At 37.4% G+C, this 26162-nt stretch overlaps 1 protein-coding gene across 1 annotated transcript in view; it reads right to left on the bottom strand.

The window, feature by feature from the left end:
• The window catches only part of DNAI4 (dynein axonemal intermediate chain 4), a 106619-nt gene that overhangs the window by 55947 nt on the left and 24510 nt on the right, over positions 1-26162 (bottom strand). Inside the window, 3 exon segments of the mRNA XM_011770531.3 lie at positions 2900-3056; positions 17761-17873; positions 19867-20051. Coding sequence (XP_011768833.1) covers positions 2900-3056; positions 17761-17873; positions 19867-20051 — 455 coding nt within the window.

The raw sequence follows: 26162 nt of genomic DNA, 5'->3' as shown, positions 1-26162 counted from the left end.
GCTATTCTCCGGCTTCAGTCTCCCAAGTAGCCAGGACTGCAGGTATGTGCCATTGTGCCTGGCTTCCTTCTACTTTTAAAATCTTCTCTTTTTATCTGGTATTCTGGAATGCCAGTACAATGCACTGAGAACATTTCTTTTTGAATATTTAATTTTATTTAATCCTATTTCTGTGGAATGGTGTCTTTCAACAGTTTGGGAAAATCCTTCCCCACTCTCTGAATGGTATCTCTCCTCCATTCTTTATATTCTGCCCTTTTTGAACCTCTGATTACATATATGTTAGACCATTATTTTATTGTCACCTTTTTTTTTTTTTTTTTTTTTTTTTTTTTTGAGAGAGAGTCTCACTCTGTCCCCCAGGCTACAGTGCAGTGGCGTGATCTTGGCTCACTGCAACCTCTGACTCCCGGGTTCAAGCGATTCTCTTGCCTCAGTCTCTGAGTAGCTGGGATTACAGGTGGGTGCCACCATGCTGGGCTAATTTTTGTATTGTTTGTAGAGACGGGGTTTCACCATGTTGGCCAGGTTGGCCTCGAACACCTGACCTCAGGGGATCCGCCTGCCTCGGCCTCCCAAAGTGCTGGGATTGCAGGCATGAGCCACCATGTGTGGCCTATTGTTAACATATTTTTTAACTTCGTTTTCACACTTTATATCCCATTTTATCTCCAAACTTGATTTTGTATAATTTATCCAGATCCTGTCTAATTCATTAAATCTCTATTCAATTATGTCTAATGTTTAAATCAGTTTACTGCATATTTTCAACAATTACATAAACCACTTTAAAGTTCTTTTTAGATATTTTTCCAAATACAGGTCATGATTTCTGACAGTTTATTTATTTATTTTGAGACAGAGTCCTGCCCTGTTGCCCAGGCTGGAGTGCAGTGTTGTGATCTCCATTCACTGCAACCTTCGCCTCCCGGAAAAGCCAATTCTCGTGCCTCAGCCTCCTGAGTAGCTGGGATTACAGGCGCCCGCCACCATGCCCAGCTAATTTTTGTATTTTTAATAGAGACAGGGTTTCACCATGTTGGCCAGGCTGGTCTCAAAGTCCTGACCTCAAGTGATCCACCTGCCTCAGCCTCCCAAAGTGCTGGGATTATAGGAGTGAGCTACTGCACCCGGCCTGACGGTTTCTTAATGTTAATCACGTTTTAACTCTGTCATTTATTTGTTTAAACATTTCACACATTTTATATTCTATATCTGATAATATAATTATCTATAGTCTTCAGGATTTATACCAAATTCAACCTGAGGGAATTCTTCTCCTTCTCCTTCTCCCTCTCTTTCTCCTCTCTCTCCTTCTTCTCCCTCCTCTCCCTCCTCTTCTTCTTCATCTTCTTCTTCCTTTTTTTTTTTTCAGACATGGTCACATGGTCTCTCTCGGTTGACCAGGCTGGAACGCAATGGCGTGAACACGGCTCACTGCAGCCACGACTTCCTGTGATCAGTCAAGTGATTCTCCTACCTCAGCCTCCTGAGCAGCTGGGACTATAAGTATGTACCACCATGCCTGGCTAATCAAAAAAGAAAAAAAAAATTGTAGAGATGGGGCTCTCGCCATGTTGCAGGCTGGTCTCGAACTCCAGGGCTCAAGCCATCCTCCTGCCTTGGCCTCCCAGAGTGCTGGGATTATAGGCATGAGCCACCACACCCAGCTGATCTGAGGGAATCTTAGGAGCCAAAATGGTAGTATGCTTTCCTCCTGAGATTAGTGTTTGCTTCTGACAACAGGGAGTTGACTCTACTGGCCTAGGAGCAGTTGAGATAATTGAGCTCCTTTTGAGAGTCTTGGCTTAACACAAGAATCTTTCAGCCCTTTCAATGTAAGGGTTGGGAGAACCCAAGAGTCATCACTGGTCTCCAGATCCATGTGTTAATATTAACATTTCTTCCCAACATTTCTCCCTTTCTGATTTCAAAGCAATTATCTGTCCCTTTCTTTTTTCCCTCTTTCCTATTTTTTTTTTTTTTTTTGTCTGAGGAACTTTCCCTTCCTTCTTACGAGTTTTTAAAGGTATGCTATTCATGATCTAATATGTACTATGTTTTATAGTTCAAACCATATTATAATATTTTATATTTTGAGAAGGAATAATACCCTAAAATTATTTTACTGATGGAGTTTTTAGTACTATAAATCCTATTCAAATAATACTTTAGGTAAAATAATCAGAATAACTATTAATAATCTACTTATAGTAACTATATTAATTTTAGACAGAGGAGAGTGGAACAAGAACAATTATCAGGGATAAAGAGGGATAGTACAAAATGAAAAAGGGGTCAATTCTTCATGAAAACATAACAGTCCTTAAATGTGTATCTGCCTAACAACAGACTGTCAAAATACTTGAGACCAAAACAAACTCTATTTATATTCATTAATAAAGAGAAAAGGAAAACTTCTCTAATATAGTAAATTCATTTATTTACCCATATTTTCCCTTCCTAAGTTTTAAATATTAGGTTAGTGCAAAAGTAATTGTGGTTTTGGCTATTACTATAAAAGTGTCAGTTCTTTCTTTTTAAATTGAAAATGATTTATATATGTATAAAAGTAAAAATAATTAAAACCTATATAGAGACTTGGAAGCCTATTTTGTTATTTGGCTTAGAAGTTCGCTTAATTATTTAAAAATATGGCAAAGCTATGGGCTCTTCCTCTAGAAAAATTTACATACAACATAAACATTTACCTTTCATATAAGTTCACATGGCACTTATATAACTTTGTATATAATTTTGTAGGGAATATACAATTTCCCCCCAAACCCCCCAGTGTATATCCTGGAATCCCCAAGAACCCTTCACAGAAACAAGGATAAGAACCCTTGGCTTAGCATTTGAATTACAGAAACAATGTAGACAACTGAACCATACATACGTTACTTTCTCAGCTTCTTCAGATTCTACAGAGACCATGACTGTGGGCAAGTCAAAAAATCTCAGTGTTTCTGTCTCTGTGAGTATTATCTCTATATTCTTCTCCAGGTCTTCTTTTGTTACAATTTTTTCAGGTGCTGCCCTTATAACTTGCAAATCTAAAATACATGACTTAATTAAAATCATTTACTAATTGCTATTTCTAATTTGCATTTTTCCTTCTAGTCACCAAAATACCACACTGGGTAATATATTGCAGGTGGTCAGTATAGTCAAGGAACAGGCCAGGTTGTGAGATATAGTCTATTCAACCTTTCTGAAGCCAAATTGGATCCTGTAGGCCATAAACAGCCTTCCTTGCTGACATAAAAAGCCTACCCCAGTCTAATACCTGTACTCATAACTCTAAGGGTATTCCATTATTACTATCCCACAATATTAATTGGGAACTGGGGTTAGTGACTGTCGGTACTACTCAAGAATATGGAGGCAAGTATATTTAGGGGGCATAATAAGCAACACTTCTTTCAGCCGTGAAGTTAACTTCTAATTCGTAGCTTTAGCAAACTTTTATCCTTCATTTGCTCTCCTTATTAGCTGTCTTTTAATTTAGATGTCATTCCATCTCTAATCATCTTCACCAGGGGTAAAGACTCTACTATATTAGTCCTGGTTGACTATAGAAGTAAGATTGGAACCAATGTCCATGCAAATAATAGAGTGAAAATAATTGGCCATAAACCTTTAGGACAGTCAGAACTGGATCCAAGGTCCTTGGAAAATCCCATTGAGAATTGAGTTTCACAGCCAGGAGAGTTTGGAATTGGTTATGTGGGTAACAGCCACAAGAAAGTATATAAGTGAGAGTTCAGTGTTTTCTACCAACAACAGGGTATACAGCAGACATTCATGAGCCTTTGGGATAGGTAAAGCTTGGACAGCTTTAGGAAAACTTAAGAATGTCTCAGTCTTCTCTTTAAAAGGTTCAGAGCTGAGAAAAACACCTTCCTCATAATCTAAAAAAAAATACAAGTTATTAATTCCAAAAACCAATCATGAACATTTTTAATGGCTAAATAAATTATGGTATACCCATCTATGACTATTAAATACTAAGTAATTTAATAATAAAAATTTTTGAAAATATGTTCTAAAATGTTAAATGACAGAGCAGCCCAGAACATGATCTGCACTATGGTAATAAGAATGTAAAATATTATGCAGATAAACAAGGTCAGGAAACAGAAAATTTTAAGTTGCAAATCTTCTTTAGTTTTGGGTGATTCTTCTTTTTTAAATATTCTTTAATTTTTACTATTTGTGTAATACATTTTAAAAATAAGTAAAAGATTTTATTTATATAAGTAAATCTGACTCAGACAAAATAAGTAAAAAAGTAAATGAGTTATCCACAAGAACAAAATTTGAGGTATATGTAGTCCAAACTTTTTGTCAATGAAGAAAATAAAAAACAGAGGTTAAGTGAAAAGTCCACACAGGAATACTAGCAATTTTAAGACTAGCGTTTCAGGCTCTTGATTCTCCGAGGTTTCTTACTGTTAGACCACCAGATCTTCCTTTGCGATTTAGTTATATATACTTCAAAGTAGCATTGTGGCAAAGACATGCTAATTATAAAAATAAATGATCTTATATTAGATGTATTACACATATAGAACCTAATATAGTAACATCTCAGTTATTATGGTTGGGAAAAGTAATAGTCTAGTCAACCTTCTTGATGGCAGAGGAACCACCATTCATAGACAAAGCCCTGGGATGGCAAGTAGGATTTTTGCCTGGAGTTCCGTATCACCCATTTCCTAAATGTTGCTCGAATTTAATATATATTCAGAAACTACCCCCAAACCACACTCTTTACCCATAGAATCTGTCTATTTCATGGGTTAGATCCCCTAACTCTAGACTGGCTGTACCACAGATTTTGAGTACACCTCTCTCTCCACCTAGAAAAGTATCACAGTTCTATCAATCTGTTTTGCCTGCTCCTCTTGACTGCCAATGATGGAGGGAACATCTACACTCCTGATGGTTCTTCCCAGAAGAGGGAGCTCTAGCCTAGTATGACAATCATGGCTCCTCTCCACACCTTTACTCATGAAGCCCCTGGAGAGGGTTAGGGGAGTCCTGAAGTGGTCTAGAACCTTTCATGAATGGGTGGGTAAGTCTGTCAAATTTGAGGGTTTAACAGGGTACTTTTATCCACAATGTGATATTTTGGCTCCAATTCATCATATTTACCCTTACCATATTTTTCAATTAATTCAGAACAGGGTAGGGAAAAGGGATGCAATTGTTTGGCTATTCTCAGAGACCCCAGTAGAGAACAACCTATGAAGCCTTCCTTGGCCTCTACTTTAGTTTCAATGGGCCCAATACATTACAGTATAATTGAGTCACAAAAGCAGTTTATTCTTCCTCCTTTCTCCTCACTTGTCAAAGGTATCTATTAGTGAGTTATTATTAACTGAGAGCATCCAGAGACAACCTGTGCATGAGATGCTGTTTGGCCCCTACCTTGCAATTAAAACCACAAACTTTTCTAAGCACAAAACTCCTTTTGGTTTTATGGTAAAGCAATGGTTCTCAAACTTTACCATGCATCAGAATCACCCAAGGGCTTAACAATAATTGCTTGGGCTTACCTCTAGACTTTTTTTAAACATTTGGTAAACTTTGTGTTTTAGAATAGTTTTAGGTATACAGAAGAGTTGTAAGAATAATTAGAGTTTCTATATACCCTATATCCAGTTTTCCCTATTGTTAACATTACTTTGGTACATTTAGTACAACTACAATATTGCTATTTTATTATCATATAAAGTCCATATTTTATTCTGATTTCCTTAAATTTAACTGTCATTTTTCTCTTCCAGGATCTCATCCAAGACACCACATTACATTTAGTCATCATGCCTCCTTAGGGTTCTCTACACTGTGACAGTTTCTCAGAATTTCCTTGTTTTTGATGACTTTGAGAGTTTTGAAGAGTAGTGGTCGCATATTTTGTAGAATGTCCTTCAATTTGTGATTTTCTGATGTTAAACAAGTGTTATGGGTTTCTGGGAGGAAGACTACAGAGGTAAGGTGTCATTCTCATCATGTCATATCAAAGATACATGATAACAACCTAACTTATCATTGATGGTGTTAATCTTTACCACCTGTCAATATCCTCTGCTTTAAAGTGATTTTTCCTCCTCTCTCCTTTGCATATTGTACTGTTTAGAAGAAAGTCAACATGCAAATCCCATACTCATAGAATGGGAAGTTAAGATCCACCTTCTTGAGGGAAAAATATCTATATAATAATTTGGAATTCTTGTATAAAAAGATTTGTCTATTCTCTCTTCTTCATTTATTCAATATTTGTTTGTGTTACTATGAATTCATGGGTATTTATTTTATAATTTGGGTTATAATCCAATTCTATACTATTTATTTTGTTGTTGAAATTGTTCTACCTTTTGCCATTGTGAGCTCTTTCTGTTGGCTGCTAGGTTCCTCTCAAATACTCCTTTTTGTTGTTTGTTTATTGTAGAGACTTGTTCTATTTTGTTTTGTTTGAGCACTTCTTTACTCTCTGGCTCATCTTTTATCCCTGCCTCAGCTCTAGAATCGGGCATTTCTTCAGAGCCCTGGTTACTTTTATTAGACAATGGAATTAGAAACCAAAATCTGAGCACTGAGAGTGCCTGCTGCTTCTGGGGTGTCATTGCTTCTAGGCCTTCTTAGTGGACAGAGCTAAGAAATATTTGTATGTATACTAACTTGTATATATAAACATATCTATACATCTGTGTTCACCTATATATCTCTATTAAGCTAAACATGAGTTTAATGTTTTTGACACTTGTTCGATACCACATGGATAATTCTAGCTTCCTTTCTTGCTTTCTGTAATCTCCCACTCCAACAATGTTGAGTTCCTACCATCTGCCCTCCAATTACTTACATGTTCAATCCCAGTATGCATGTACAATGATTCAGAATTATTAACCCCATACCCCATGGGAAATGACTACAATCTAGAGTGTTTATTTGCAGTTCCTTGTGTCTTTAATCTCACAGCCTCTACTCATTTTCAATATTATTTAGGCGTATACCCTTTCCTCCCACTCCTTCTGGGGGGTTATATTATACATTTGTAAGGCAGTTTGATTCTTCTGTTACAGTCTGTATTCCATTGTAGGATCCTCCTATTTCTTTTTTTTTTTTTTTTTTTTTTTTTTTGAGACAGAGTCTCGCTCTGTCGCCCAGGCTGGAGTGCAGTGGCCGGATCTCAGCTCACTGCAAGCTCTGCCTCCCGGGTTTACGCCATTCTCCTGCCTCAGCCTCCCGAGTAGCTGGGACTACAGGCGCCCGCCACCTCGCCCGGCTAGTTTTTTGTATTTTTTAGTAGAGACGGGGTTTCACCGTGTTAGCCAGGATGGTCTCGATCTCCTGACCTCGTGATCCGCCCGTCTCGGCCTCCCAAAGTGCTGGGATTACAGGCTTGAGCCACCGCGCCCGGCCGGATCCTCCTATTTCTTAACTGTGATTTAAAAAAATAATTCCCGAATTTTAAGTCTCACTTTTTGTGCAGTAATATTCTATGGGTTTTAGTAAAGGCATGGTGCTATGTATTCACCATTACAGTATCTATACAGAGTAGTTTTACCATCTTAAAAAATATTCTTTGTGCTTCACCCATTCAACTATCCCTTCTCTTCAAGGCCCTAGCAACCATTGATTGATCTGTTTTCTGTTTCTACAGTTTTGCCTTTCTCTAGACTGTCATATAAATAGAATCAGACAGGATACAGTCTTTCCAGACTGGTTTATTTAACTTAGCAATTAGTATTTAAGATTCATCAATCTTGTTGCATGGATTCATAGCTCATTTTTTTATTGCTAAATAATATTCCATTATATGGATATACTTTTGTTTGTTTATTCACCACTTAAAAGTCATCTTGATTGCTTCTAGTCTTGCATTTATGATTAAGCTGCTAGAAACATTTGAGTGCAAATTTTTGTGTGAAAATAAATTTTCACCTCATTTGGGTAAATGCCAAGGAACACAACGGCTTGATGATATGGTAAGAGTATGTTTAGTTTTATGAGAAATTGCCAAACTATATTCCAAACTGGATGTACCTACCATTGTACATCCCCACCAGCAAAGGAATGAGAGTTCCTATTTCTCCACATATTTGCCAGCAATTGGTATTATCAGGTTTTTTAGCCATTTAAATGCATATGTAGTAGTATCTCATATTTAATTTGCATTTTCCTAATGACATATGAAACTGAGCATCATTTCACATGCTTATATGCCATCTGTATATCTTTTTTGATGAAGTGTCTGTTCCTACATTTCGTTCATTTTTCACTGGGTTGGTGATATGGTTTGGCTGTGTCCCCGCCCAAATCTCATCTTGAATTGTAACTCCCACAATTCCCACATGTCATGGGAAGAACCCAGTGGGAGGTGATTGAATTAAGGGGGTGGGTAACTCCCACAATTCCATGTCATGAGAGGAACCCAGTGGGAGGTGATTGACTTATGGTAGCAGGTTTTTCCTGTGCTGTTCTTGTGATAGTGAATGAATCTCAAGAGATCTGATGGTTTTAAAAATGGGAGTTTCCCTGCACAACTTCTCTCTTGTTTGCATGCTGCCATCCATGTGAGACATGACTTGCTCATCCTTGCCTTCCACCATGATTGTGAGTCCTCTCTAGCCACGTGGAACGTAAGTCCATTAAACCTCTTTTTCTTCCCAGTCTTGGGTATGTCTTTATCAGCAGCTTGAAAACAGAGTAACACAGTTGGGGTTTTTTAATTGTGAAATTTATGAATTGTTTATGTACTTTGGATAAAAGTCCTTTATGACCTATTTGATTTGCAAACACTTTTCTCCCAGCCTGTGATTTGTCTTATCATTCACTTAACATTGTCTTTCACAAAGCAAAAATTTTTTAAAAGTCCAATTCTACCAATTTCTACTTTTATGGATTGTGCTTTGGGTGTATCTAAAATTCCATTACCAAAGCCAAGATCACACAGATTTTTTCCTGATGTTTTTCAAAAAGTTTCATACTTTTGCATTTTAAATTTAGGCCCATGATCCATTTTGAGTTAATTTTTGAGTAAGATGTAAGGTCTGTGTCTCTGCTCTCTCTCTCACTTTTTTTTTTTTTTTTTTTTGTATGTGGATGTTCAATTGTTCCATCAACATTTATTGAAAATTCTTTCTTCATTGAATTGCCTTTGTGTTTTTGTAAAAAAATCAGTTAATTATATTAGTGTGGGTCTATTTCTGAGTTCTGTATTCCATTTTATTTATCAGTGTACTTGATTATGATAGCACCATAAATATGCTTGAAATCAGGTAATGTGAGTCCTCTGGTTTTTTTTTCCAGAGTTGAGCTGGCTGTTAAATCCTCTGCTCTTCAATATAAATTATAGACTTAATTAGCTGATATCTACAAAATGATTGCTGGGATTTTGATTACGATTGGATTGAATCTATACATCGAATTACAAAGAACTGATATCTTTACAATACTGAGTGTTCCAATGCATGCATATGAAATTCATTTATTTATTTTTTTTACTTTTTTCATCCCTGTTTTGAAGCTTTCTGTGTATAGATTCTGTAAATATTTTGTTAGATTTATACTTCTTATTTTCTGATGCTACTGTAAATGTTTTTTGTTGTTGTAGTTTAATTTCAAAGTTTAGTAGTTCGTTGATGGCAAACAGAAAGGCAGTTTGCTTTTATATATTGACCTTGTATCCTGCAATGTTGCAGGATACATGCCTATTGGTGCCAGGAAGTTTTCTTATTTGTTTTTTTTTTTTTTTTGTAGATTCTTAGGAATTTTCTATATAGACAATGATGTCATCTGTAAGTATAGACAGTTTTATTTCTTGCCTTCCAATCTGTATAAACTTTTTTTTGAGATAGAATTTCGCTCTTATCAACAGGCTAGAGTTCACTGGTGCGATCTGGGTTCACTGCAACCTCCACCTCCCAGGTTCAAGTGATTCTCCTGCTTCAGCTTCCCAAGTAGCTGGGATTACAGGTGTGCACCACCACACCCAGCTAATTTTTGTTTTCTTAGTATATACGGGGTTTCACCATGTTGGCCCAGCTGGTCTTGAACTCCTGACCTCAGGTGATCTGCCCATCTTGGCTTCCCAAAGTGCTGGGATTACAGGTGTGAGTCACCACACTTGGCCCAATCTGCATAAACTTTATTCCTTTTTAAAAAAGTAAACCTAGTTTCGTTTTGCCTGTGACATAATTTTTTAAATATCTTTTTAAGGAAGATATTTTTAAATATATTGTATTTTACAGGAATATACAATTTTTAAATTGTAAAGTGACAATTTATAATTGTGTACATTTATGGGTTATGAAGTGATGGTTTAAAAGTAGAATAAATCAAGCTAGTTAACATATCCATCACCTCAAATACTCAACATTTTTGTGGTAGAAACGTTTGAAATTTCTCTTTGCAATTTTGTAAAAATAGACTATTCTATTATTCTATTATTAACTATATTTACCACATTATGCAATAGACTTTTTTTAAAAAAAAACATACTTCTAAGATTTTTCACCCTTTGATCATCATCTCCCCAATCTCCCAAATCTCTAGCCTCTGCAACTACCATTCTACATTCCACCTCTATGAGATCAATTGTCTTAGATTCCACATATAAATGAGAACATGTAGTATTTGTCTTTCTGTGTCTGGTTTATTTCCCTTAGCATAATGTTCTCTAATTCATTACATCCATGTTGTCACAAATGACAGAATTTCCTTCTTTTTAAGGCTGAATAGTTTTCCCCTGTGTGTATATACCACATTTCCTTTATTCATTCATGTTGATGAACATAGATTGATTCCATAACTTGGCTACTGTGAATAGTGCTGCAACGAACATGGGATGCAGTCAGAGAAATTGATTTCAAATCTTTTGGGTAAATACCCAGAAGCAGGATTGCTGGATCTTATGGTAATTCTATTTTTAGTATGAGGAAGTTACCTACAGTTTTCCATAATGGCTATACTAATTTATATTTCCATCAACAGTGTATGAGAGCTCCCTTCTTTTTCTGTATCTGATGAGATGATCACACAGTTTTTGTCCTTCATTCTATTGTGATGTATCATATTCATTAATTTGCATATGTTGAACCATGCTTGCATCTCAGGGACAAATCCCACTTGATCATGGTGGATGAGTTTTTCCAATGTGTTTTGGAATTCAGTTTGCTAATATTCTGTTGAGGATTTTTGTATCCATGTTCATCAAGGATATTGGCCCATGATTTTTTTCTTGTAATGTCTTTGTCTGGCTTTGGTATCAGGGTGATATTGGCCTTGTAAAATTAGTTTGGAAATGTTCCCCCTTCAGACCCCAACTGCAACCCTGCCCAACTGCAGATACCAAATAGCGTAATTGCCTAGCCAAGGAATACAACCTGTGACCAGATTGACCAGAAGCCATCAAAGTACCCTGTCAGCAGCTCTGCCTGATAGCAGAGAACAGCCAGTTGTCTCAAGAGACAGTGGAAACCTAAGTTATTAATTGTATATCTCTCTTCTTTTCTAACATATGCATTTGGTGTTATAAATTTCCCTCTAAAAATTGCTTTTTCTGCATCCCCAAATTGTGATAAATTGTATTTTCATTTTCATTGAGTTCAAATTATTTGTTTTTAAATTTCTCTTGAGACTTCTTTGGCCCATGGGTTATTTAGATTTTTGTAGTTTAATTTACAAATGTTTGGAAAATGTCCAGCTATCTTGCTGTTATGATTTCTAGCTTATTGCTATTGTCAACTGAGCACATACCTTGTATAATTTCTATTCTTTCGGGTTTGTTGAAGTATGCTTTATGGCCCAGGATGTGGTCTACAGAATGCCATCTATCCTTTCTTTATGTAGATCCAAGTTTCTGACCCATGTCATTTTTCTTTTGCCTGAAGTTCTTTCCACATTTCTTTCAGAGCTGGTCTGCTGGCAATAAATTACCTCAGAATTTTGTTTATCTGGGAAAATCTTCATTTCTCCTTTACCCTTGAAGAATAATTTTTCTGGATATAGAATTATAGAATGCCAGTTTTTAATATCAACACTTTAAAGATTTTTGTTCCACTCTTTTCTTGTTTATTTGGTTTCTGATGAGAAGTCAATTGTAATTTATATCCTTGTTCTTCTAGCCAGGTGTGATGACTCATGCCTATAATAATCCCAGCACTTAGGGAGGCTTGAGGCAGGAGAATCGTTTGAGCCCAGGAGTTCAAGACCAGCCTGGGCAACATGGCAAAAACCTGTCTGTACAAAATAAAAGAGAAAAAAAGAAAACAATAAAAAATATATCCTTGTTCTGCTACAGGTAAGATGTTTTTTCCTACTGGCTTCCTTCAAGACGTTCTCTTTGTCTTTTGTTGTCTGTAATTTGAATATAATATTCCTAGGTTTTGTGTTTTTGTTTCGCTTTGATATTTATCTTGATTGGTATTCTTTTTGTATCTGTGGTTTAGTGTCTGACATTAATTTTGGAATGTTCTCAACAAGTATTACTACAAGCGTTTCTTCTATCCCATTCTCTCTTCTTCTGGTATTCCAATTGTGCATATGTTACACCTTTTGATATTATCCCAGAGTTCTTGGATGGCTGTTCTATTTTCATTCTTTTTTCTCTTTGCATTTTAGTTTGGGAAGTTTTTATTGACCAATCTTCAAATTAACTGATTCTTTCCTTAACCCTGTGAAGTCAATGGGGCTATCAAAGATATTCTTCATTCATGTTGCTGTGTTTTTGATATCTAGCATGTCATTTTGAGTCTTTCATATAATTTTCAACTCTCTGCTGACATTACGTACCTTGCACATTGCATACTTTTTCCATCAGATCTCTTAACATATTAATCATAATTATTTAAAATGCCCTGTCCAATAATTTTTACATTTTTATCATAACAGTCTGGGTTTGATGCTTGCTTGATCTCTTCAAAATATTTTTTTCTTGCCCTTTAGCACTCCTAATGACTTTTTGTTAAAAGTCAGACATGCTGTATCCTGTAACAGGTACTGAGGTAATAAGGCCTTCAGCAGAAGAATTGATGGTATTCAGGGTAGCAGTTTGGTTGTGCTTAATGTTGTTGTAGCTACAGGTATCAAAACCTTTCTTGTTTTTGTTTCCCTTCCTGGCTTTCAGGCTTCTCTGTATTGCTTTAGAGAAAGCCTATGTCTTGCAATTCTTTCATCTGTAATCCAGTATTGTCACTCTGGAGGTTCACTGGTGGTAAGTGGGGAGAAGGGAAATAGTCTACAATCTGATTGACTCTCACACTTTTAGTTAACCTGTGTCTTGGAGGCATGGTGTTCACAAGTATATCTATTCCTACTTCAAGGGTATAGTTGTCTTATCCCTGCCCCTACTCCCTTCCCTGGCTGCAACATTCCCAATCAAATTCCTTAAGCACTGTTATTTTTCCTCCTTAGTTAAGAAATAAAGGCTGGTGCTAGAGTAGAATTCCCTTACCCTAACTGGGCTATAGTTTCAAAATTACCCTCTGGCAAATTTCCCCCACTCCCCATCCCCAGATTAAGTCTTTGTTAGAAAAAAGAGGCTAGGAGTGTTTTAATGTGGATATTCTTTCCCTCCCCTACCAGGGCCACTAGCTTATCTTCAGCTCAGATCCTTAGCTCAGATCCTCACTGAAAGAATCCACTGGATTCCTAGAATGAAAGCCCATGTACGTGTGGGCCCTCTCTTTCCCATGACTTTGGTCCCCCATGAATTTTTCACTCTTATACTAGCAAAATACTCAGCCTCCAGCAATTCATGAAAATAATCATTCATGTGTTCCTCCAGCTTATGGTAAGTAACTCTTGGGAACTGTATTTCTCTGGATTGTCTGCGTCTCTAGATCTCAAGGTGGCAGTTTGCCCTTGTCACCACAGTTCTCTGATGAGTCCAAGAAAAGCTGTTAATTTCCAATTTGTCTAACTTTTTCTTGTTATAAGACGGGAGTAATGACTTCTAAACTCTACATACAAGAACAGAAACTGGAAGTCCACACCCAGAATTTTTTATTCAGTAGGTCTGGGAGGGGGGAAGTTACGAACATATTTTAAATATATTTTTATCTAGAAGTATATTAGAACAGGCTAATTTCAGGAATTTTGTGAGTCAGTTGTTAAACATAGACATTACTCAAAATTACATTATATAAATTTATTATTAAATAAATCATATTAAAAACAAAGATAATAATTACTCAAGGATCATCACTTCCTAATTATGCTACTAAATTTTACTACTGCCTTCCGGAAGTAGTGGCTCACACTTTGCAATCCCAGCACTTTGGGAGGCCAAAGCAGGCAGATCACTTGAGACCAGCCTAGCAAAAACGTGAAATCCTGTCTCTACTAAAAATTCAAAAATTAGCTGGGTGTGGTGGCAGGCGCCTGTAATCCCAGCTACTTGGGAGTCTGAGGCAGGAGAATGGCCTGAACCCAGGAAACAGAGGTTGTAGTGAGCCGAGATCGCACCACTGCGCTCCAGGCTGGGTGACAGCGAGACTTTGTCTCAAAAAACAAAAAACAACAACAACAAAAATTTACTACTACCTAATCTCTTGCAGTTATTTAAAATATCTATTGTATCTGTATGGTGGTGTGCTACTAAGTATCTGTTTGTAACTTCCCATTCAGAAAATTTATGTTGGGAGCTTGAAATCTGCTGTGATGAGAGGATTTATAACATGGAAATTGGCAAATGCAGCAAATAAGGATTTCCTTGCCACCTGTGTAGTTAGTAAAACATTTATCAGCATACTTACTGCTTAGGCCTAAACCCTAGTCCCAGATATTGCAATTCGATTGACCTGAATTGAGACACAACTATGGGAATTTTTTAAAGGCATACCAGATGACTTTAATATGCATTCTAGAGTGAGGAAACACTGTTCTAGTCTAAAAAAGAAGCCAGGGGGTAGAACTCGAATTGTTTAGGTGTCACTCATTTTAGAGGCTGACTTCATAGTTACAATTCACCAGCAACGGCCGGGCATGGTGGCTCACGCCTGTAATCCCAGCATTTTGGGAAGCCGAGGCAGGCAGATCACCAGGCCAGGAGTTCAAGACCAGCCTGTGCAATATGGTGAAACCCCGTCTCTACTAAAAATACAAAAATTAGCCAGAAGTGGTGGTAAGTGCCTGTATTCCCAGCTATTCGGGAGGCTGAGGCAGAAGAGTCACTTGAACCCGGGAGGCAGAGGTTGCAGTGAGTTGAGATCACACCACTGAACTCCAGCCTGGGTGACAGAGCAAGACTCTGTCTAAAAGAAAAAAGAAAAAGAAAAAAAATTCACCAGCAATTGACCAAGATGATATAAATATGTACATTGTTTTTCAGGTCTTCTGGAGGTAAATTTGTGTTACTTGTTTTTGTTTGTTTTTGATGTAGACAAGCAAAAAAGGCTTCAAGAGAAATTGTTTCATAAAGATTTAGTCTTTATGCTAAGAGCAATGCAAATCTTTTGAAGAGTTAGTTTCTAAGCAAAAGAGGATGCAATTAGTTGTGTTTCTAAAAAAAAAATTCTGAATATAATTTGGAAAAATAGATTGGAAGGTGGCAAGAATATCTATAGAGAAAGCTGGGGGAGGTAATGACAATAATCCAGTTTTCCTGGCCTCCAACTGAGAGAATGAGGGTCTCTCCTGCAGCAGATATTGCTGATTGGTTAGGTTTTTTTTCCAAACCCTTTCTCTCTTCCCTTGTCTCTTTCTTTTAATAGAAATAATATAATTAATAGAAAGCTAAATAGCTATTAATATAATTAATAGGAAGCTAAATACTTGATTTTCCAGCCTCTCTTAACGCTAAGGCTGATCATGTGACACTTCTGGCCAATAAGATGAAAGCAGAAATATAAAGGAAGGGGAAAGGCTTCTGGGAAATTTTTTATCTTCCTGAAAAATGAGATAGATATGATGATGCTACTTCCCTTCTCCTTTCTGTCTTTAATGTGGATAATATGCCCAGAGCGAGCTGGAGAAGATATTTTGAGACCATAAGAAAAGAAGAAAGGCTTTAGGAAAGAGAATAGCAGAACGGCCAATCCAAATTCTGACAAAATTAAGCCAAAAAAATCAAAGCCAAAAGCTATCTCTTCTTTTAATGTGAGAAAAGTAAATGTTTGTTCAAGTTCTTTTTAGTTGGGTATTCTGTTACTTGTTGTCAGTCATTCCTGTTACATCTCCCAACATCAAAAAGAAAAGTCCATAAAGCACCATTTTTCCAGCCTTATATCTTCACCAGTCCCTCATTATCATTTTAAAGGAAAAAATTCCTTATTGCACTGCAAAGCAAGTACCCCTCAAGTATGTAACCATTTCTCCCAGCACTTTTGATCATCCATTATTATTTCCTCATTCTTGTATCTTCATTTTCATAATCCTTTCCATTACCTCATGTTTTACCCTCTGCCTGGATTGGACTTCCCCTACTTCTCTGGACAAGTAACTAATACTCTTTAAAAACCTAATTCAAAAGTCAATAATGTTCTCTGTGAAGCCTTTTTTATTTTACCTCAAAGGATTTAATCACTTCTTTCTAAGTGTTCCCATGACATTCCACATATGTCATTATGGAACTGATCACAAATGTATCAGAATTATTTGTCTCCGATTAGAAGTTGAGCTTGGTGGCTCACACTGATAATCCCAGTACTTTGGCAGGCCGAGGCAGGCAGATCACTTGAGCCCAGGAGTTCGAGACCAGCCTGGTTAACATAGCGAAAACCTGTCTCTACAATAATTACAAAAAATTAGCCAGGCACGGTGGTGCATGCCTGTACTCCCAGGTACTTGGGAGGCTGAGGTGGAGGATCACTAGAGCCTGAGAAGCAGAGGTTGCAGTGAGCCAAGACTGCGCTCCAGTCTGGGTGACAGAGTGAGACCCTGAGAAGAAGAAGAAAGAAGAGGCCAGGCACAGTGGCTCACACCTGCAATCCCAGCACTTTGGGAAGCCGAGGCTGGCAAATCATTTGAGGTCAGAAGTTTGAAACCAGCCTGGCCAACATGATGAAACCCCGTATCTATTAAAAATACAAAAAAATTAGCTGAGCATGGTGGCAGACACCTGCAATCCCAGCTACTTGGGAGGCTCAGACAGGAGAATTGCTTGAACTCAGGAGGCAGAGGTTGCAGTGAGCTGAGATTGTGCCACTGCACGCCAGCCTGGGTGACAGAACAAGACTCTGTCTCAAAAAAAAAAAAAAAGGGAAAGAAGAAAAAGAAGAAGAGGAAGAGGAGAAGGAAGCAGAGGAGGAAGAGGAGGAAGAAGAAGAAGAGAAGGAGGGAGAGGAGGAGAAGAGAGAGGAAGGGGGAGAGGAGGAAGAGGAGGAGGAATAAGAGAAAGAAGAGGAAGAGGAGGAAGAAGAAGTGAGGAAGAAGAGAGGAAGAGGAAGAGGAAGAAGAGGAAAAGAGGAAGAAGAAGAAGAAGAAGAAGAAGAGGAGGAGGAAGAAGAAGAAGGAAGAATAAGAGGAAGGGGAGGAAGAAGAAGAAGAGGAGGAGGAGGAGGAGGAGGAAGGAGAAGCTGAGCTCTAACACAAAGCACCAGTGGTTCCTCAGGATGATGATTCAAAAAAGTCACCCAGGGAACTTAAAAAAACAGATATTCCCCTGGTAATTCTCTTGATGCGACTTCACAAGCCAGCATTTGGAAATCATTATCGTATTTCTTTTGTCTCAAGTATCCAACCAATAATAAGCATACTGACTAAATAATGGACTGTTACTGAAATAAACAAGCATATTTTCATTACCTGTGAAACTAGTCAATCTTTCTCGTTTATAGGATGGTTCTTCCAGGTCTTCTGCTATTGATTCACTTGTTGATACACTTGACTTAGAAACTGTACTGCTTCCTAAAACTGATCTTTAATAATGAATAACAAAATTACTCATTTATTTAGATGTCCTTATGGGAAACTAAGTATACAAATTAGAACACATTATCAGATGGAGAAATCAAATATACTAGGATCATGTAAGTAAAATAGATACATTAATTTTTCAAAAATGAGTTGGTTTCTAATATTTCTTAAATAAAAAGTTACTTAAAATTTATTTATATCTTTATTTATTTTTTGAAATGGAGTCTCGCTCTGTCACCCAGGCTATAGTGTAATAGCACAATCTCTGCTCACTGCAACCTCTGCCTCCCAAGTTCAAGTGATCCTCCTGCCTCAGCCTCCTGAATAGCTGGGATTACAGGCTTGTGCCAGCCACCACGTCTAGCTAATTTTTTTTGTATTTCTGGTAGAGACGGGTTTTCACCATGTTAGCCAGTCTGGTCTTGAACTCCTGACCTCAGGTGCTCTGCCCACCTTGGCCTCCCAAAGTGCTGTGATTACAGGCGTGAGCCACCGTGCCCAGCAAAAATGTATTTTAGAAGAAAGACATGTTAAACATGCTTAAAGTCCTTCAGTGAATTATCAGTACACTTAGTACAAAAATCCAAAATACAGTCTACCTACCCAGCACATTCATCTTCATTATTAGTCTTCCTTTACTTTTTTTTTTAGTTCCTCAATCTTAGGAGCTCTCTAACTTCAGAGCCTCAGCCTGGAATACTCTTCCTTTCGTTTTTCACTTGGTTTCTGTTCACTACTCAAATGTCATCTTAAAAATGTGATTTATTTCATTTTATAAAGGCTTTCTCAAGGTTTAACTAAAATATATGTATTCAGAAGGAAATCAATGGAAGAATCCAAAAATAATTTCCTTAAACATATGAACTTAACACTACTCCATGGTATTACATACTTTCTTTTTTGTTTCTATTTATAGTCTCAACTGCCCATCAAAACAAGATGTAAAGTTTATTGGAATATCTTGTTTTACCAGGTACTGCTGTATTTTTGTAGGCAAATTCAGAGGCAAGCTCCAGAGAAGCATATAATTGCTGTGTATTATAAAATAAGAGAGAAATCAAACTCTAGGAAAACAGAGATTTGCATGGGAGAGGAGGGGAAAAAAGGGAAGCCACCTCTTCCCATAAAATGCAGCTCAAAAGAAGCCAAAGAAACCTGAAGAAAAATGTCTAATGGGAATTTGAAATTAATTGTATGTGATTTTAATCCCATCTTTTGGTTGCTCAGGAAGTCTTGAGTGAAATACATGTATTTTCCACAAATGTTTTGTTGTGAGTATATGGGAACTCTTAAGACATTAAGAACTCTGCATTTAATTTAAAACATGAGAGGAATGTAGAGATGGAACATTAGGATGATAATTAAAACTTTGGTGGCTCATGCCTGTAATCCCAGCATTTGGGGAGGCCTAGGCGGGTGGATCACCTGAGGTCAGGAGTTCGAGACCGGTCTGGTTAACATGCTGACACCCCGTCTCTATTAAAAATACAAAAAATTAGCCAGGCATGGTGGGGGGACACCTGTAATCCCAGCTACTCAGGAGGCTGAGGCAGGAGAATAGCTTGAACCCAGGAGGTGGAGGTTCCAGTGAGCCCAGATGGCACCACTGTACTCCAGCTTGGGTAACAAGAGTGAAACTCGTCAAAAAAAAAAAAAAAAGGAAAGAAGAGGAAAAGGAAAAGGAAGGAAAGGAAAGGAAGAAGGAAGGAAGGAAGGGAAAGAAAAGAAAAGAAAGAAAGAAAGAGAGAGAGAGAAAGAAAGAAAAAGAAGAAAGAAAGAAAGAAAAAGAAAGAAAGAAAGAAAGAAAGAAAGAAAGAAAGAAAGAAAGAAAGAAAGAAAGAAAGAAAGAAAGAAAGAAAGAAAGAGAAAGAAAGAAAGAGAGAGAGAAAGATTGGGAGACTGGAGACAACTGATATCTAAGATACATATGTGCAATTTAAATGAAAAGGCAATATATATGATAGAAAAAAGGAACTATATAATAGTATACTCTACCTTGTAAACTGCCCTAACATACTAGGATTTATTGTATTCTGATAAAGGCTATGGGAAGATATAAATTCTGGTCCAAGTGATCCTTCTTGTGATGTCAAGAGTTTATTTGGCTTTGCTGTACCAGTAAGTGGATCTGGATGGTAAAGAGGTCGAGGAGTAACATCAGTTCCATTTATGTCAAACACCTGTTAAAAATGGTTATTTAAAATGAAGTAACTAAAAAAGACAGGGCTTCTAAACAACAACTGCTAGAAAATAGAAACAAATATGGTAGAAAAAAGATAAGCATAATGTTCCTACAATAGGATAAACATGAAAAATTGGATGCTTTAAAATGTCATGCTTAGAAAGTTTCTTAACTATGCAAAAACTTTCTTAAAATATTATTTGTGTTTTATCTACATATAATTAATATATATTAACTTTTGGAAAATCAGAAAGGTGGAAAGATAATTCATCCAGATTGTTAATATTTTGGTGCATGTAAATTGTTATGTACACGTTTTAAAGAAAACTCACTATTTTTCACTTAACATTTCATTAATAGGCATTTCCCTAGTTATTATATGCTTTTGGTTTATAGTTCTGCACCACAAAATGATTCAGTCAACAATGGATCACATATATGACAGTGGTACCATAACATTATAACAGAACTGAAAAGTTCCTATATCACCTAGTGACATCACAGTCATCATAATGTCATAGCACAACACATTACTCACGAATCTGTAAGTGATGCTCATATAAACAAACCTACTGCACTGCCAGTCATATAAAAGTATAGCAATACAATTATGCACAGTAAATATTTGATAATAATAAATTATGCTTCTGGTTTATATGCTTACTAAACTTTTTATTATTTTAGAGTGTACTCCTTTCATTTATTAAAAAAAATAGTTAACTGTAAAACAGCCTCGATCAGGTCCTTCAGTGGGTACTCTAGAAGACGACATTGTTAAAAGAGATGACAGCTCTATGCATATTACTGCCCCAAAAAAACCTTCCAGTGGGACAAAATGTGGAGGCAGAAAACAGTGATATTGATACAGTCGAACTCCTTTTATATATTTATTCCCATTTTGATTTCCGTTTGGAGGGGGAGAATTTCCTATTCAAGTCCTTTGCACACATTGTATTGAGACTTTTTTATTATTGGTAACGGATGAGTCCTTTCAGTTGTATGAGCTGCGAATGTCTTCTTTCACTCTGTGGCTTCATTTTCTTTATGGTATATTTGACGAATATGAGCTTTTTTAACGTAGTCAAATGTATCATGTTTTCCATTATGGGTTGTGCTTTAGATGTCTCCTTTAAAAAAACATATCCAGCCCTGAAGTCCTATATGTTGCTTTTCATATTTAAGTATATAATATACCCACAATTAATTTTATATATAGGATAAGAAAGAAAGCCAATATATTTTTGTTTCATAAGAATACCCAATTGTCTCAACAAGAGTTTTTGAAAATCCTGTCCTTTCCCCATTACTCTGCAGTTCACATTTATTATAAAATAAGTGTTTATATGTATTCAGGTCATGCGAAGGCTCTCTAATTCGCTAATATTATGTGTTTTATTAAGCCTGGTATCTAGGAAAGCAAGTGCTTCCACTGAGTTTTTATGCAAGTATCTTGGCTATTTTTAGCCTCTAGCATTTCCATATAAATTTTAGAATTATCTTGAAAAGTTTCTGGAAAAAAAAAAAACTTTAAAACTTGAGATTTTGATTAAAATTGCAAAGAATCTATAAATCAAAATTTAGGATAATTGATCTTAAAATATTGTTTTCTATGCACACATGTCTATCTCCTTTTGTTTTGGTCCTCTTTAATGTCTTCCAATAAACTTCTATGGTTTAGAAATATTGGTATATGCATCTTTTGTTATATTTTTCCACAAGTGCTTGATAAATCTTAGTGCTATTATAAATTGTACCATTTTAAAATGTCTAATTTCTGGATGGGCACAATGGCTCAATCCCTGTAATCCCAGCGCTCTGGGAGGTCAAGGCAGAAGGACTGCTTGAGGCTAGGAGTTCAAGACCAGCCTGGACAACACAGCAGAATCTCGTCTTTACCAAAAATTTGAGAAAATTAGCTGGGAATGGTGGCACACACCTGTAGCCCATGCCACATGGGAGGTTAAGGCAAGAGGATTGCTCAAGTCCAGGAATTTGAGGATATAGTGAGCTATGATTGTGCCACCACACTTTCAGTCTGCACAATCAGAGCAAGACTCATCTCTAAAAAATTTTTTTTTCAAATAAAAGAAATCTAATTGTTGAACTATTTGTTGCTAGTAAATATTCAATCCACAAATATTCAATGTTTTCTTTCTTCCTTTCCAATTCTTATACATCCCATTTCATTTTCTCACCAATTTGAACTGACTTCCAAGAATGTTGGATTAAAGGGGGCTCTTTTTTGAAATGCTTCACCATTTGATATGATCACTACTGTAGGATTTTATAGGTAGCCTAAATAAGATTTTTAAAGTTCCTTGTGATTCTCAGTTTCGTAAGAATTTTTAAAATCATGAATATTAAATGTTATCAGATACTTTGTCTATATTGAAATGATCACATGCTTTTTTACCACATTAAGCTGTTAATGTGGTAAATTACACTAAGGGTTTTTAAATGTTAAACCAATCTTTTTCTTGACATAGACCAAGCTTCCTTATGATGTATTAGGCATTTTGTTGTTGTTGTTGTTACTGAACTTTATTGAATAATATTTTATTGAGGATTTCTCTATGCTTGCAAGTGAAATTGGAATATAATATTTGTTTCTCATACTGTATTCAGGTTTTAATATCAAGGTAATGCTAGCCTCATAAAATGAGTTCTGGAATATACCCACTTTCAGTGTTCTGTTTTCATCTATGTGTGTTTGACACATACCACAATTGAAGTCATCTGAATCTGGAATTATCTTTTTTTTTTTTTTCTGAGACGGAGTCTCACTCTTTCGCCCAGGTTGGAGTGCAGTGGCACAATCTCGGCTCATTGCAAGCTCCGCCTCCCGGGTTCACGCCATTCTCCTGCCTCAGCCTCCCGAGTAGCTGGGACTTTAAATTGCTTTTAATATGTACAATTCAATAGTTTTTAATATATTCACATATATGTGCACTAAAATTAATTTTGGAAACTTTTTTTTTTTTTTTTTTTTGAGACTGAGTCTGGCTCTGTCGCCCAGGCTGAAGTGCAGTGGCCGGATCTCAGCTCACTGCAAGCTCTGCCTCCCGGGTTTACGCCATTCTCCTGCCTCAGCCTCCCGAGTAGCTGGGACCACAGGCGCCCGCCACTTCGCCCGGCTAGTTTTTTGTATTTTTTAGTAGAGATGGGGTTTCACCGTGTTAGCCAGGATGGTCTCGATCTCCTGACCTTGTGATCCGCCCGTCTCGGCCTCCCAAAGTGCTGGGATTACAGGCTTGAGCCACCGCGCCCGGCCAATTTTGGAAACTTTTTACACTTCAAGAAAATACTCTGTGTCCATTATGATCCCTGCTATGGTTTAAGTGTGTGCACCAAAAGTTCATGTGTTGGAAATGTGGTCCCAATGCAGCAGTGTTGAGAGCTTCGACTTTGGGAGGTGACTGTGTAATGAAAGGTTGTCCTCACAAATGGATTAATCCATTCATGGATTAATGGATAAATGGGTTATCAAGGGAGTGGTTTAGTTATCACAAGAGAAGTCTGTTACGAAGGCCAGTTTCCCTCTCTCATAAACTCCCCTCACCATGCGATACCCTGCACCACCTTAGCTCTCTGTAGAGTCCCCACTAGCAACAAGGCCCTAACCAGATGTGGTTCCTTGACCCTGGACATCCTAGCCTCCAGAACTATAAGAAACAATATTCTTTTGTTTATAAAGTACCCAGTATCAGGTATTCATTTACAGAAACAGAAAACAAACTAAAAAAATTAATACCAAGAAGTGGGACTAATAACAAACACCTGAAAATGTAGAAGTGGCTTTGGAACTGAGTAATGGATAGAGGCTAGAAGAACTTGGAGAAGCAGTCTAGAAAAAGGCTGCATTGCCATAAACAGCATTAAGGGTGATTCTGGTGAGGGCTCAGAAGAGCAGACTAAAGAAAGTCTGAATCTTTTTAATTGCTTCAGTGGTTGTGAACAGAATACTGGTAGAATTAGGAACAGTAAAGACTTCTGATGGGGTCTCAGACAGAAATGAGAAATTCTTATTAGAAACTGGAATAAACGCTGTCTTTGTTATAAAGTAGTAAAGAACTTGGCAGAATTTATGGAAGCCAAAATTTAAGCATGACAAACTAGGATACCTGGCAAAAGAAATATTAATATCTAAGCAAAGTGTTCAAGATGCTGCATGGTTGCTTTTGCTTACTTACAGTGAGATTTGAGAACAAAGGGATGAGATTTAAAAAAAAAAAATTATAATCAAAAGGGAAGCAAAGCAGAAAGATTTGGAAAAGTCTTAGCCTGGCCATGTAATGAACCAAGGGTGTGGCCCAGAGACCATTTGCAAAGGAGTTTAGTACAGATGGAAAGAATCATTAAGACAGTGGAAGAAGACTCCAAAAGTGTTTCAACGATTTTCTAGGTGGCTCATCCCAACACAGGCCCAGAGATCTAGGAGGGCAGAATGGTTTCAGGGGACAGGCCCTGAGTGCCCTTCAAGAGCTCACTACCCAGGACTACCTTGGGTCCCCAAATTTTGGCAAGGAGTCAGCCACCCCAGCTGTGGCACAAGTGACCCCCATTGGGGCTATACCCACTACTCCAGAAGATGTGAATCATAAGCCTTGGCAGCATCCACATGGCATTAATTCTGCAGGCTTACAGAAAGCAAAAGCTGTGGAGGAATTAAGATCCATCTTAATTCCAATGGATTTATCAGATGGCCTGGGAGTCTATGCAGAGATTATCACAGGGGCAAAACTACTGCAGAAGGCCCCTAAAGGGTAATGCCTAGTGGAGACATGGGAGCAGGATTGCCACAGGACCCCAGAACTGCAGAGCTATCAGCCTGCAAAGCCAGCCTGGGAAAGCTGTAGTGTAGACTGACCCCAGCAAAGTCATAGAGTCAGGGATGCCCAAGGCCTTGGGGGCCCAATCCCTGCACCAGTGTGTCCAGAAGGCAGTACGTGGAGTCAAAAGATACTATTCTCCAGCTTTAAGGTTTAATGTCTGCTCTGCTGAGTTCAGACTTTTTTGGGACCTATGACTTCTGGCCTATTCTCCCTTTCAGAATGGGAATGTATACCCCATGTCTGTCCAACCATTGTATCTTGGAAGTAAATAGCTTGTTTTGATTTCACAGGCTCACAGGTAAGACTCTGGGCTTTTGAGTTGATGTTGGAATGATTTAAGGCATTGGGGCGATTGGGATGGAATTAATGTGTTTTACATGTGAGAAGGATGTGAATTTGGGGGCCAAAGGCAGAAAGTTATGGTTTAAATGTGTCTCTAAGTTATGCTGGAAACTTGGTCCTTAATGCAATAGTATTGAGAGGTGGGACTTTTGGGAGGTGACTGGATCAAGGGATTAATCCATTCATGGATGAATGGGTCAGGAGGTTACCAAGGGAGTGGATTAGTTATCATGAGAGGGGTCTGTTATAAAAGCCAGTTTCTCCATCTCTTGTGAGCACTCCCCACCATGTAATATCCTGCTCTACCCCAGGACCCTGCAGAGAGTCCTCCACTAGCAAGGAGATCCTCACCAGATGTGTCCACTTGACCCTGGACTTCTCAGCCTTGAGAAATGTCAGAAATACATTTCTTTGCTTTATAAATTACCCAGTATTGAGCATTCAGTTACATCATAACAACAGAAAACATATTAAGATAGTCCCCTAACATCTCTGCTCCCAGCCCCAGGCCACCACGAGTATCTTCATGTCTCTATAGACTTCCCTATTTGGGAGTTTGATAGTGAATGGAATCATATACTGTGCAGTATTTTGTGACTGGCTTGTCTCACTTAGCATATTTTCAAGATTCATGCATCAGTGCTTCATTCCTTTTTATGGTTGAATAATATTCTATTGTATGGCTATACAACATTTTCTTTAGCCACTTTTCCATTGACAGACATTTGAGTTGTTTCCACCTTTTGTCTACTACGAATAATGCTACTAGAAACATTTGTGTATACCTTTTTGTGTAGAAATATATTTTATTTCTCTTGGGTGTATATACCTAGGAGGAGGATTGCTGGTTCATATGGTATCACTGTTTAACCTCTTGAGGAGCTTCCAAACTATTTTACAACATGGCCAATTTATATTCCCACAAGCAGTGTATG

This window comes from Macaca nemestrina, chromosome 1, assembly GCF_043159975.1.
Source record: "Macaca nemestrina isolate mMacNem1 chromosome 1, mMacNem.hap1, whole genome shotgun sequence".
NCBI lineage: Eukaryota > Metazoa > Chordata > Mammalia > Primates > Cercopithecidae > Macaca > Macaca nemestrina.
Note: the sequence above shows the minus strand (reverse complement) of the source record. Positions and strands in the feature narration are given on the sequence as shown.